Source organism: Leuciscus leuciscus (genome assembly GCF_965113295.1).
Source record: "Leuciscus leuciscus genome assembly, chromosome: 23".
Taxonomy (NCBI): Eukaryota; Metazoa; Chordata; class Actinopteri; order Cypriniformes; family Leuciscidae; genus Leuciscus; species Leuciscus leuciscus.
Genome location: NC_138747.1, coordinates 33,540,501 through 33,556,042, shown reverse-complemented (window position 1 = coordinate 33,556,042; position 15,542 = coordinate 33,540,501). Strand labels below are relative to the sequence as shown.

Below are 15,542 nucleotides of genomic sequence, written 5' to 3'. Positions count from 1 at the left end.
AAGGAGGACAGAGGGGTATTGGCTGTGGAAGGGGTCGGTCTGGGTTCCTGTGTGTGTGGAGCTGAGAACTGACTGCTGATAGCTGTTGTTTTGTTGGTGAAGAAGTGCGCAAAATCGTCAGCAGTTAAGGAGGAGGCGGGTGGTGGTGGAGGTGGACAGAGGAGAGAGTTGAATGTCTTGAAGAGTAATCATGTGTTGGAGGAGCTGTTGATCTTGTTGTGGAAGTATGAAGATTTTGCAGCATGAACATCAACAGAAAAGGAGGAGAGGAGAGATTGATACATACTCAGGTCAGATGCGTCTTTTGATTTGTGCCATTTCCTCTCCGCTGCCCTGAGTTCGGTCCGGTGTTCCCGTAGAACCTCAGATAACCAGGGGTTAGAGGGAGTAGCGCGTGCTGGCCTGGAGGAGAGAGGGCAGATAATGTCTAGAGAAGAGATTAGAGTGGAGCATAAGGTGTCCGTTGCGGTATTCACATCCAGAGATGAGAATTGTGAGGGTGGGGGAAGAGAGGATGATACGGCAGAGGAAAGATGGGAGGGGGAAAGTGAGCGCAGGTTTCGTCTGAAAGTGACTGGTGGTGGTGGTGGGGGTGGTGGTGCAGGGGTAGAGAGTTGTAGACTGAAAGTAATGAGGAAATGATCTGAAACGTGGAGAGGTGTCACCAGGATGTTTTCTGTGGTGCAGTTGCGTGTGTAAACCAGGTCCAGTTGGTTGCCTGATTTGTGAGTAGCTGTGGTGATGAGTCGTTTGAGATCGAAAGAGGCTAGGAGAGAGGTGAAGTCTGTTGCATGTGGCTTTTCGAGATGAATGTTGAAGTCACCGAAGACTAGTAGTGGGGTGCCGTCCTCAGGGAAAGTGGACAGCAGCACATCCAGCTCATCTACAAAGTTACCCAGCTGACCTGGGGGGCGATAAACGACTACAATATGGATTTTAATGGGAGTTGTAAGTGTAATAGCATGATATTCAAATGAGTTGTTGTTGCATAGAGAAGAGAGCGTGGAGTATTTGCAATTGTTAGAAACGAGAAGCCCTGTACCCCCACCTCTCCCAGACTGGCGAGGGGAGTGGGAGAAGGAGAAATTGCTAGAGAGAGCAGCAGGGGTTGCTGAGTCTTCTGGACGAATCCAGGTCTCAGTCAGCCCCAAGATACTAAGAGTAGAATGAGATGCAAAGGCTGGAATGAAGTCAGCTTTATTGACTGCTGACTGACAATTCCATAGACCCACGGAAAGAGAGAGAGGAGTATGTGAGGATGTGAGGATGGGACGCAGATTGGCAATATTGCGCTGTCTATTGCGCGTGATGAAAGGACGTTGCCGAGAGATAACAGGAATGTATTGAAAGCACATGTTGATTAAGGTGAACAATAAGATAAGTAGAGGGAAGAAAAAGGGAAGAGGAGATACGTAAGTGCCTTTCTGGTGTCCTTGCTCGGTGGAGTCGCGCAGGTAGAGTCGCTGGTCTTTACCCGAGTCGGTCTTCACACGAGGAGCCTGAACGCTTCCGCTGACGCTTCCGCGACAGCGTGCAAATTACACAGATATACAGATAATGCTCTCACCGCTTGAGTGAGTACAGCTGTTTCGTTCGGGCAATTAAGTCAATAACGGCAAAATGTGTCAAATCTAAAGTGCTAGGAGCAAGGGCTTAAGTTACGTGCAAATTAGATTGCTATAAACATTTACATGTGTTTCGTTCGCGGCTATTTCTCTAAAGTGCCAATGCGTCTAACTGAAATACAGGATTATGTGAAATTAAAATTTACAAAAGAACAAGAGAATCGAAGATGGCCTTACCTTGACTAAAATATAGCACTGAAATATCAGGAGAACAAGGTATTCTAGAGAAAACCACTTGCGAGCTGCGTGCCTCTAGTATGCTGCCCGCTGGTCCTATTGAAGTGATCTGAAGCCCTTCTATTTATATCTATCAATTCTTACAGATGCTGTTTCGTTCGGGCAATTAAGTCAATAACGGCAAAATGTGTCAAATCTAAAGTGCTAGGAGCAAGGGCTTAAGTTACGTGCAAATTAGATTGCTATAAACATTTACATGTGTTTCGTTCGCGGCTATTTCTCTAAAGTGCCAATGCGTCTAACTGAAATACAGGATTATGTGAAATTAAAATTTACAAAAGAACAAGAGAATCGAAGATGGCCTTACCTTGACTAAAATATAGCACTGAAATATCAGGAGAACAAGGTATTCTAGAGAAAACCACTTGCGAGCTGCGTGCCTCTAGTATGCTGCCCGCTGGTCCTCAACACACTGGGCCAGCTAATCAATGACAACACACTGGGCCAACTAACCAATGACAACACACCAGGCCAGCTAACCAATCACAACACACTGGGCCAGCTAACCAATGCAAACACACTGGGCCAGCTAACCAATCACAACACACTGGGCCAGCTAACCAATGACAACACACCAGGCCAGCTAACCAATCACAACACACTGGGCCAGCTAACCAATGCAAACACACCAGGCCAGATAACCTATCACAACACACTGGGCCAGCTAACTAATCACAACACACTGGGCCAGCTAACCAATCACAGCACATATTGTAAATCGGAAGGAGGGGCAGGCAGTGACGGATCATGTGAAGCACATTCAGATGGATGTCAGTAACAATTTCCCATCTCTCCTGCAGGAGTCGGAACCCGCTGGCCGATCCTCACACAGGAGTGACAGCAGAGCCGGTGTGGTTTCGCCTGGAGCCGGTGTGGACTCGCAGACGGAGGTTGACCGTGTTCCTGCTGCGCTGACCAACACCCTGCAGCACATCATCTCACAGCTGGATGTGCTCACACAGGTAACACCCAATACTCTCTTCTTAATCCCTCTGATACTCGCACAGGTAACACCCAATACTCTCTTCATAATCCCTCTGATACTCACACAGGTAACACCCAATACTCTCTTCATAATCCCTCTGATACTCACACAGGTAACACCCAATACTCTCTTCATAATCCCTCTGATACTCACACAGGTAACACCCAATACTCTTCATAATCCCTCTGATACTCACACAGGTAACACCCAATACTCTCTTCATAATCCCTCTGATACTCACACAGGTAACACCCAATACTCTCTTCATAATCCCTCTGATACTCACACAGGTAACACCCAATACTCTCTTCATAATCCCTCTGATACTCACACAGGTAACACCCAATACTCTCTTCATAATCCCTCTGATACTCACACAGGTAACACCCAAGACTCTCTTCATAATCCCTCTGATACTCACACAGGTAACACCCAATACTCTCTTCATTATACCTCTGATACTCACACAGGTAACACCCAATACTCTCTTCATTATACCTCTGATACTCGCACAGGTAACACCCAATACTCTCTTCTTAATCCCTCTGATACTCACACAGGTAACACCAATACTCTCTTCTTAATCCCTCTGGTACTCACACAGGTAACACCCAATACTCTCTTCATTATACCTCTGATACTCGCACAGGTAACACCCAATACTCTCTTCTTAATCCATCTGATACTCACACAGGTAACACCCAATACTCTCTTCTTAATCCCTCTGAGACTCACACAGGTAACACCCAATACTCTCTTCTTAATCCCTCTGATACTCACACAGGTAACACCAATACTCTCTTCTTAATCCCTCTGATACTCACACAGGTAACACCAATACTCTCTTCATTATCCCTCTGATACTCACACAGGTAACACCCAATACTCTCTTCATAATCCCTCTGATACTCACACAGGTAACACCAATACTCTCTTCATTATCCCTCTGATACTCACACAGGTAACACCAATACTCTCTTCTTAATCCCTCTGATACTCACACAGGTAACACCAATACTCTCTTCATTATCCCTCTGATACTCACACAGGTAACACCAATACTCTCTTCATTATCCCTCTGATACTCACACAGGTAACACCAATACTCTCTTCATTATCCCTCTGATACTCACACAGGTAACACCCAATTCTCTCTTCATTATCCCTCTGATACTCGCACAGGTAACACCCAATACTCTCTTCATAATCCCTCTGATACTCACACAGGTAACACCCAATACTCTCTTCATAATCCCTCTGATACTCACACAGGTAACACCAATACTCTCTTCATTATCCCTCTGATACTCACACAGGTAATACCTAGTGTTAGTGTTAGTTTAGTTAATGAAAAGTATGACAAAAAATGTTTGGCGACAACCATTTTTTCATGACTAAAGGCCCATTCACACCAAGAACAATAACGATTCAGATATAGTTCTAAAAGTCTTTCTAAATATAGAAGAATATCAGAGTCCACATCACAACTATACTGGCAACGGCAAAGAGAAACTATATTGTTGGAATCACTTTCAGAAAGATTTTTTCCAGATGATGAACAATAAAACATTGACAGCCAATCAGAATCTATCCTGCTTTAAAGAGCTCGAGCATTTAAAGCGACAGGCGACAAAACTGCAGCACTTATAATAAACAGAACGATATATGGTGTGAACGCTGATATAGCTATCGTTATGGTTATCTTTATAGTTATTTTTAAACAATATCCGTGACTTAATCAACATGCAATATTGTTGACGAAAAAAAGACGAGATTAAAATGTAGTTTTTACCAAAGTCTTCCTTTATTTTTCTCGGAGATAAAAGCGACAAAATATGTCAGACTGCTGTATGAGCCTCTACGAGCTTTCATGCCTGCGTTGCCAGATATCCAGAGTTTAAATCCCCCAATCAGAGCTTTTCTCTTAAAAGGATATATTTTCTTCCCAGTGTTTTAATTAATATGGTGAAACTGGCAACCCTGCGCACACACTCTCTCTACACTGAGAATAAAGCGCTGATGATCTGAATGAAAGCATGTAAGCTTGAGTTTATTGATCTCGTTGAGATCTTCTGCTGTCAGTCAGTCTGTTCCTTCACGAGCCGCTTCTGCTGTTTATCTGCCATCAAACCTTCAGTGATGAACTGTAATAAATCCAAACATGATCTGCACTTAACAAATCCTCTGTGTGACGATACAAAGCCTTTTCTGCTGGTGTTTTAGAAGAAAAGCATTAACTTAATGTAGGATTATTGGAATTACTATTAGGAATTTCACAGTTTTACCTTTTGTGTTTTACCGGTTTTCATAATCTGTTAATGTATATGATAAATCACCCATAATAATTCAGGAAACTAGATGAAGTCAAATAAACCATGCGTATTAGTTTTAATAATTCTGATGAAATGTAAAAAAACATTTCTCAAATGACAACAGTCGTTGTGATTATAATTACGTGCAAAGTAATCATGATTAACGGTGTAACCATTATGCAACATGACGAAAATGTGAGTTTTCATTAACTGAAACTGGACTAAAATTCCCAGACATTTAGTCGACCAAAAAAGCAGGATAGATTGACTAAATATGATAAAAACTAAAAAAGTACATTTGACACAGGACTAATGGCGCTTTTCCTCTGCATGGTACGGCTCGGTACGGTTCGACTCTGCGCGGAACGGTTCGGCTCGCTTCGCTTTTCCACTGCGTGGTACGACTCGACTCGGTACGGCACGGTTCGGTTCGCTTTAGCGCGGTTGCTTTTCCACTGCAGTTAGTACCGCTTCAAATTGGGTGGGACTGACCGTTATAGTTGCTGTCTCTACTGCCATGACATCATCATATTAAATGCGAATTTTTCATTCCGTGTTTCCCCATCCGCTCCTCGGCAACCAACGAGAGGAACATCTGCACCTCGTCCACTGACCACGATTCAGCCATTTCTTTTTTTAAAGGGATAGTTCACTTTGAAATAAAATTTTGGTATGTTTTAGCTTACCTCAAGGGCATCCAAGATGTAGGTGTCTTTTTTTCCGCAGTAGTTTCAATTTTGATATTTTTAGGTCAAACCGTTCTTGTCTGTCAGTCAAATAATGCAGGTCTATGGTCACCACCTTAAAGAGCATGCACAGAGTCCAAATTAAAACAATTCCACATCGTCCAAATTAAACAATTCCCCATCGTAAGTACACATTGATGGCCTAAGACACGAAACGAGCGGTTTGTGTGAGAAAACGAACAGTATTTATATCGTTGTTGCCTCTTGAACACAGCCACGTCCAAGTGATCTGAGGGCGCGGGCGGGTATAGATATATACACTAGATATCGCCTTGGCTACGGTTTCGTTCCAATGGACACCTACATCTTGGATGCCCTTGAGGTAAGCTAAAACATACCAACATTTTATTTCAAATTGAACTATCCCTTTAAGTTTATACTCTTTTTTTTTTTTAAAGCAAATACTTTTAAAACAGGCGCTACAGCGTTGGCTGTTGTCCACTGGCTATTTAAATCTAGCGGGTTTAGTGTCTCGTGTCGTAAATACAATGACGCTGGTAGTGATGATTTTGTCTGACCAATCAGTGATCTGCAGTGTTTTCACGTCACATTTTAGTATCGGTACGGTACGCTTGGAACTTCAACAGAGGTGGTACCATTTAAAGCGAGCCGTACCGTACCGTACCATGCAGTGTAAATGCGCCAAAAGTGAGCCGTACCGAACCGAGCCGTACCGTACCATGCAGTGGAAAAGCGCCATAAGACACACATGCGCCGTGCTTTGATGCATATGTTTATGTTTTACACTTCAAACGTGCTTATGTTTATTTATGTTTTATATCCTACAAACTGTTAATTTACTGAACATCAGCTACAAAAGCTCCTCTAATGGCATATTAGCCAGGACTCTTCCTCGAGACTGTGGCCCCGTCAATTTGTATCGTATCGGCGTTTCGTCCAGACGGATCGGGCGTTGTGGGAGAGACTGAAACCGGGTCCCAGAGTGGATGAATCTGAAAACAACACCCTTGCGTTTCGTGTGTACAGCCACACCACTAGTCACCTGCGACTACATGCTTGTGTTCGTGCTGCAGAAGATACTGAGCCTCTTTTATTTCTTTATTTATTATTTACTTTAATGTATTTTTATTTTATTTTACTTCTTTATTTCTTTATATTTTCTTTCTTATGCTACGATGCTTGTCTGTTGTCTGATTAAGGCTATTTATGGTTGTTCATATTGTTCAATAAAGTTCTTGGTAAAAAAGAAAAGAAGAAGCTACTGTGCCTAATATTATAGTATACAGCGCATGTTTATAAACGCAACTGGCTTTTAAAGGGAATGGGAGAAGAGACTCTGATTGGTCTAATGCACGTAAATCCCAAAACACACCAATTACTCATTAAGAGAATAGAGACAACCTATTAGGGACAACCTAACCTTTAGACCATGCGCCGGGACCGCCGACCATTTTTCCCGTCTTTAAACTAGCAAAAGTGGATTCAGACACGCCCTGAGTGAACTTGCGCCCTAAGATGCTTTAGACCATGAGCTTAGATCGTTGAAATAGACCGAATGTCTACAGTCCAGGAACTGCTGTGTTGTTTGGTTTGAAGAGACTCAGTTAAACACATTTGAATGACTTAGCCTAATGGAGAAGGAGAATAAATCCTGAGCTAGAGGTTTGATTCTACCGTTGTACATATCTTCAGCTGTTTTCCAAGTCCTCTTCCGCTGGGAAAGTGAAGGCTAATGCTCCGGTCAGCTCTTCTCCTGATTCTGTGTGTTTGGTGTGCATCTGTATGATAGTGGAGAGGAAAATACTTTATTATAGATGAGCTATTATCCAGAGACAGCTGGTTTCCATCGCAGGAGAACCTTCTTCTGTCCTGATGCTGTTCTTCTGCATGTGGAAGCGCTCCTCTCCACCTGGGAGCATTTATCCCGAACCCAGATCCCAGATCCCTGTCCTCATGCAGGGAATGCTGGGCTTCAGAGTAAAGCACAGCACTGTTCATTTCAGTCCAGATTCACAGTTAAAGCTTCTCTGAGTGTTTGAGTCGCTTATCATTTACATTCGGAAACACAACGAGCGTCAATCATCCTCCATAACTCCTCATGGGAATCAGTTATGAATCTGTTGTTGTCGACAAAGAGGAGCGTTAAAAATGAATAAAGCTCAATATTTTAATGTTTGAAAGCAAAGAAATTAAGACAACCATAGTATTGTAATTACTGGTATACTGTTGTTCTTTAAAATAAAATAATAATAATAATAATAATTAACATTGTTAATATTAATAATAGAAATTCTATTAATCATTTATTTATTATATAATTTATAACATATATTGTATTATAGTATACTTTTTTTATATCATGATTATTAAATACTCGATTTTTTTATTTCAGAGTACTATAGTATGTAATAGTAATAGAAGATCTTTTTTTAATTTGATAAAATATTTGTATAATAATAATAATTACTGGGGGGTGGGGTTAGCTGATCACATGACTGAATATTACAGTTTAAAATGTCAGTTTGTCTATGTGAATATACAGTAAAGTGTAATTTATTCCTGTGATCAAAGCTGAGTTTCAGCATCATTACTCCAGTCTCCAGTGTCACATGTTCCTTCACAAATGATAAAAATAGTATTAATTTCTTTCAATAAAAATCTGTCCAGCCCCGATCTTCTAATCAGTGGTGTGTAAATCAGTGTATTTATCAGAGCGTGTTATTCTCCAGAACATAGTTATCAACTAATCTGATCAGCGTCTGAAACAACGTTCGTATGAGTGTGATCTGAGCGGCACCAGTGTGTGTGTGTGTGTGTGTGTGTGTGTGTGTGTGTGTGTGTGTGTGTAACGCAGTGGGGTGTGTGTGTAACGCAGTGGGGTGTGTGTGTGTGTAACACAGTGGGGGGTGTGTGTAACGCAGTGGGGGGGGGTGTAACACGGTGGGGGGTGTGTGTGTGTGTGTGTGTGTGTGTGTGTGTGTGTGTGTGTGTGTGTGTAACACAGTGGGGTGTGTGTGTGTGTGTGTGTGTGTGTGTGTGTGTGTAACACAGTGGGGGGGGGGGGGTGTAACACAGTGGTGTGTGCGTGTGCGTGTGTGTAACGCAGTGGGGTGTGTGTGTGTGTGTGTGTGTGTGTGTGTGTGTGTGTGTGTGTGTGTGTGTGTGTGTGTGTGTGTGTAACGCAGTGGTGTGTGTGTGTGTGTGTGTGTGTGTGTGTGTGTGTGTGTGTGTGTGTGTGTGTGTGTGTGTGTGTGTGTGTAATGCAGTGGGGTGTGTGTGTGTGTGTGTGTGTGTGTGTGTGTGTGTGTGTGTGTGTGTGTGTGTAACGCAGTGGGGTGTGTGTGTAACGCAGTGGGGTGTGTGTGTGTAACGCAGTGGGGTGTGTGTGTAACACAGTGGGGTGTGTGTGTGTAACACAGTGGGGTGTGTGTGTAATGCAGTGGGGTGTGTGTGTGTAACACAGTGGGGTGTGTGTGTAACGCAGTGGGGTGTGTGTGTAACGCAGTGGGGTGTGTGTAACGCAGTGGGGTGTGTGTGTAACGCAGCTGGGGTGTGTTTGTAACGCAGTGGGGTGTGTGTGTAACGCAGTGGGGGGGGTGTAACGCAGTGGGGGGTGTGTGTGTAACGCAGCTGGGGTGTGTGTGTAACGCAGTGGGGGGGGTGTAACGCAGCTGGGGTGTGTGTGTAACACAGTGGGGTGTGTGTGTGTGTGTGTGTGTGTGTGTGTGTGTGTGTGTGTGTGTGTGTGTGTGTAACACAGCTGGGGTGTGTGTGTAACGCAGCTGGGGTGTGTGTGTAACGCAGTGGGGGGTGTGTGTGTAACGCAGTGGGGTGTGTGTGTGTGTGTGTGTGTGTGTGTGTGTGTGTGTGTGTGTGTGTGTGTGTGTGTGTGTGTGTGTGTGTGTGTGTGTGTGTGTGTGTGTAACACAGCTGGGGTGTGTGTGTAACGCAGTGGGGTGTGTGTGTAACGCAGTGGGGTGTGTGTAAAGCAGTGGTGTGTGTGTGTGTGTAACACAGTGGGGGGGGTGTAACGCAGTGGGGTGTGTGTGTGTAACACAGTGGGGGGGGTGTAACGCAGTGGGGGGGGTGTGTGTAACGCAGCTGGGGTGTGTGTGTAACGCAGTGGGGGGTGTGTGTAACGCAGTGGGGTGTGTGTGTGTGTGTGTGTGTGTAACACAGCTGGGGTGTGTGTGTAACGCAGTGGGGTGTGTGTGTAAAGCAGTGGTGTGTGTGTGTGTGTGTGTGTGTGTGTGTGTGTGTGTGTGTGTGTGTGTGTGTGTGTAACACAGTGGGGGGGGGGGGGGGGTGTGTGTGTAACGCAGACACTAAAATAGAGCGGGGTGAAACCTGGAGAGGGTTTAATGGACCTATAGTGCAGATTTTACAGAGAACGTGAAAAACAGGCTCTAGTCCAGATGCTTCATAACCCTGTAGTTCTGGGATCCAAAGTGTAGATGACCTTGTTTATTATGATTATTGTATCATGTGTTCATGTCTATAATAAGAGCATTTAAACATGGAAATAACAGGCGAGGGTGATCGAGCCGTAGATCTGTCTCTCGATCTCTCGACCTGTGCCGGAGCAGGGCAGACTTCAGACAGCGTTCGGACACACACTGGAACACACTTGTCCAGTTCATCTAGACTGCCAACAAAAAAAGAAATGTTGAGTAAATTCAGAGCTCAGTATTAGCAGGGTTAGAGCAGTGCTTCTGTAAACAGCTTGAATCTGGTGTGGTTTGTCCTCCGGTGACCTTCAGCGCTGTGTCCCCAGAGTCTCTGACAGCCGGAGTGAGGACGGGCCACTCTTCTCGCATTGATCTGAAAAGCACACTAGCAGAGGAAGGAAACGCTAAACCTATTCCCTCCTGCAGATGTTATCGAGCTCAGAGAGCCTGTGTACGGGTCTGATCCTCGAACCAGGGACGACTCTGAACTCTGAGCTGTGGAAGAATGATCAGAAATAACTACAGACATAATTAGCATTCCAGGGATTCGCCTCGTGCAGATTCAAACCGTATAAAACCGGCCGAAGTTCGATCTTTCACGATGCATTCACACTGCTCACACTAAATCCACATTCTGTCCTTCAGATCTGCTTTAGATGAGAAGAATGTCTGCTGTTGGTGTTTGTGTTTGTGTTCGGGTTTATATCCAGGGCTGGGTTCTCCTAAAGAAATGTCCCGTCCCGTCCAGGACACTGTGCATGAGCACCACTGCTACTTTACCAGATATGTACAAAAAACACTGTAATATTTAAGTCCCCCTGTAGTCAATAATGTATCTCTTAAAACTCATCTTTGATCACCAAAATGACATATTTAAAAAAAAAATCTTCATGCCTTAAAATATCTTGAATGTAACTCGACACCCTCGCCTCATTTAGTATGCACTGTTCTATGAATATGCAAATGAGCCCCGCCTCCACTCACTCACTCAGCTCAGAGATCCACTGGTTGACGATCACACGTTGATCTGATTGGTTACAAGGTAGTTTGTGATTTAAAACACCACATAGACATATAAACAACATTACAAGCTGGATTTGCATCATTTTATATTTACACACTGTGTTGTCAAATTTGATATTGTGGCTTTATGATGATCATATACTTGCATGTGTCATTATATTATTAACATATTACTAAAATCAAGTTCAAATGCAGTTACTACTTTGTTTCTGTCATTTGTCCACAATCTCGTGTTATTAAAGACGAAGTGCTTCACAGACTTTAAGACAGTGTTGGCTGTGATCTGACTAAAGCCCAGTTGATACTTCAGTACCCAGTCCACCCACATCAACGCTGAAGTATAGATCCGCCTTAAGACGCTCTTCTCCGCTCCTCAAACACATAAAACTTTATATATAGTGTTATTTGAGCAAAGAAAACGCTGTACTTATTTAAAGAACCAGTTGTTTCTTTATCCTTGCATTGCAGAGAATCAGAGACGCTCCAAACTCTGCGTGACACTTCGTTCATGATAGAGGTGGGCGGAGTTATGAGCTGTGATTGACAGTTTAAGGAGCCAATGGAGTTACGAAGTTTAGTCACAAGCTCTTTTCAATACTTTTCGTTGGTTAAAAAGTGTGTCTTCATATATTCCTGATGGGTAGCTGTAGTGTTCTCCTCAAGAGCGGGACCGCTTCCCTCATGCTGAACCAGTTCCTGTGGATGTTCCTCACACAACTATAGTGCACTTCTTTATTAGCAGTTCTGTGTGTTAAAGTGTGTGTGTGTGTGTGTGTGTGTGTGTGTGTGTGTGTGTGTGTGTGTGTGTGTGTGAGAGAGAGATAGGGTTGCAGTGTGTGTGTGTGTGTGTGTGTGTGTGTGTGTGTGTGTGTGTGTGTGTGTGTGTGTGTGTGTGTGTGTGTGTGTGTGTGTGTGTGTGTGTGTGTGTGTGATGAGCTCTCGATGTGCTCGACTGATTCTCCTGTCCTGTATTCTCCGCACTCCTCCACAGTGCTCACTGGCTCTCTGCAGCTTCTCTACAGAGTTTGAAGGGTTGGTGTTCTCTAGGCAGGGTCTGGTTGGGTTGATGTTGACACACTGCACACACAAACCCTTGCATTTCTGTTGTACCTCCACTTTGATTGTAATCCTCATTTCAGTCTTGATTTTCACAGCTGTCCTCTCAGACAACTCCACTAAACTGGCCTCAGATCTGAGTGTTACTGAGCCTGTGATGTATGAGCCAGAGCATCAGATGTCTGTCTGAACAGATTGATGTTGTTGCTGAGTGTAAATGTCTGTGTGTTCGTGAAGCAGTCGCTCAAAACACCGGCTGTCCTCGGTTGCAGCGCTCAATACGAGATCCAGTCTGATCCAATCACACACACACACAGGTCTGAGATCAGCACACACAGGTCTGAGATCAGCACACACACACACACACAGGTCTGAGATCAGCACACACACACACACACAGGTCTGAGATCAGCACACACACACACACACACACACACACACAGGTCTGAGATCAGCACACACACACAGGTCTGAGATCAGCACACACACACACACACACACAGGTCTGAGATCAGCACACACACACACACACACACAGGTCTGAGATCAGCACACACACACAAGTCTGAGATCAGCACACACACACACACACACACAGGTCTGAGATCAGCACACACACACACACACAGGTCTGACAGGTCTGAGATCAGCACACACACACACACACACACACACACAGGTCTGAGATCAGCACACACACACACACACACAGGTCTGAGATCAGCACACACACACACACACAGGTCTGACAGGTCTGAGATCAGCACACACACACACACACACACACAGGTCTGAGATCAGCACACACACACACACACACAGGTCTGAGATCAGCACACACACACACAGTGTTGAGTGTAAAGCTCGGTGAAAACGATCTATGGAGTGAATCACACTTCATCTGCCAGTCTGACTGACACATCATCCCAGTGTTTGTTATTCTAGACGATTCTGTGCTCTGAATATGTGTGTCTGCAGTTTGAGGACAGCCTTTCCCGTCCCAGACACAACAGAAACTCTTCAGAAATGGGTTCTGGATGTGGCTGTGTAAGAGTCCCGAGCTGAACCCCATCCCATCCGCTCTGTGTGTGACCCAGAAATCATGATCAATTCCCCGTTCTTGAACTTTAAACTTCTAAAATGAGTTTAGAGGTGCATCTTTCTTGGGATCAGTCCCTGAGACAGATTTCTGATTGGTCTCGGTTTAAATAAATCTGTTCAGTTGGACATAGCTGTTTCCTAACTGTGTCATGGACCTAATATTTTGTTTTCTTGGAACTGAATGCATTTACTATGAAATGATCTGATTAAAGAATATTAAGATTTAAATTGATTGCCATCCCTAATATGTGACGACATGTTGCTGCAATTTTTTTTGCAATTTTTTATTTTATTTAGTTTTAAATGACTAGATTTGATCAATAAATAAATAGTAAGTTAAACACATTCCTCACATTCTTTCAACTTAAATTCAAAATAACTCACAATTTCATGCATAACCCTTTTAATTCAGCTCAAAATATCTGACATTGGTAGTCTCTGCCGACCTCTTGGGGTAAGCAAATCAGCTGTTCCGCTGGGTCATAAAGTCAGTTCACTTTCAGATACACATGTAGACGTTATAAAATCATTTTTAGGTAAAGTTTTAGCATTTTTAGTTAGAATTTTTTGCCTTTTTTGGTTTTTCTATGTGTACTGAAGCATTCCTTGCATCCCATTCATTCCTAAGGGGGTCAGATTGACCCGCAAGGGAATGATTTGTTTTTAAATTTCAACCACAACTCCTCGAATCCCTTCAGTTATTTTTTGTGTGTGTATTAGGGGTTGCACGACTACTGATTTCTGCTAGTCGATTTCTTATCAAAACAATATTCGAGTTACTCGACTACTCGTGGTTCATGCGACTGTAAATGAAAAGACATGAAATAGTTATCAATAAATGTTTATTAGCCCAATTCATAGCCTAATACAACAATTACATATGTTAACTCTTAAAACATTATAATTATGAGTATGACATTACATATTTAAATTTTCATGTAACACAGAGTAAAGCCAAATAAATAACCGTTTTTGCCTTTCATTTCTGATGCAATGTCCGCTTTTAGGGGCCGTTCACATATCGCGTCTTGCGCGCTAAAGTTTGTAATTTCAAATGTAGGCGTGCGGCAAGCATAGTATGTGAAAGTGTCAGTGATAGTGTTAGTAATAGTGATAATGATAGTATGTGATAGTGTTAGTAATAGTGATAATGATAGTATGTGATAGTGATAGTAATAGTGATAATGATAGTATGTGATAGTGTCAGTGATAGTGATAATGATAGTTAGTGATAGTGTTAGTAATAGTGATAATGATAGTATGTGATAGTGTTAGTAATAGTGATAATGATAGTATGTGATAGTGATAGTAATAGTGATAATGATAGTATGTGATAGTGTCAGTGATAGTGATAATGATAGTATGTGATAGTGTTAGTAATAGTGATAATGATAGTATGTGATAGTGATAGTAATAGTGATAATGATAGTATGTGATAGTGTCAGTGATAGTGATAATGATAGTTAGTGATAGTGTTAGTAATAGTGATAATATTCATTTTTTATGATAGTGATAATGATAGTATGTGATAGTTGCAGTGATAGTGATAGTGTTAGTAAAAGTGATAATGATAGTATGTGATAGTGTTAGTAATAGTGATAATGATAATGATAGTATGTGATAGTTTCAGTGATAGTGATAGTGTCAGTGATAGTGATAATGATAGTATGTGATAGTGATAGTGTTAGTAATAGTGATAATGATAGTATGTGATAGTGTTAGTGATAGTAATAGTAATAGTGATTATGATAGTATGTGATAGTAATAGTGATAATGATAGTATGTGATAGTGTTAGTAATAGTGATAATGATAGTATGTGATAGTGTCAGTGATAGTGTTAGTAATAGTGATAATGATAGTATGTGATAGTGTTAGTAATAGTGATAATGATAGTATGTGATAGTGTTAGTGATAGTAATAGTGATAATGATAGTATGTGATAGTAATAGTGATAATGATAGTATGTGATAGTGTTAGTGATAGTAATAGTGATAATGATAGTATGTGATAGTGTCAGTGATAGTGATAGTAATAGTGATAATGATAG

The 15,542-nt window shown here is 42.5% G+C and overlaps 1 protein-coding gene across 4 annotated transcripts in view; it reads left to right on the top strand.

Annotated features, from left to right (window-relative positions):
• Positions 1-15,542, top strand: part of poc1a (POC1 centriolar protein A) — a 145,548-nt gene that overhangs the window by 75,646 nt on the left and 54,360 nt on the right. For all 4 annotated transcript variants that reach the window (XR_014201842.1, XR_014201843.1, XM_082155065.1 and 1 more), the window contains exon 10: positions 2,663-2,824. Coding sequence is in view for 2 of the 4 variants with exons in the window: in XM_082155065.1 (XP_082011191.1) it covers positions 2,663-2,824 (162 nt within the window). In the remaining 2 variants the exon portion in view is untranslated. The remainder of the gene's footprint in view (positions 1-2,662; positions 2,825-15,542) is intronic.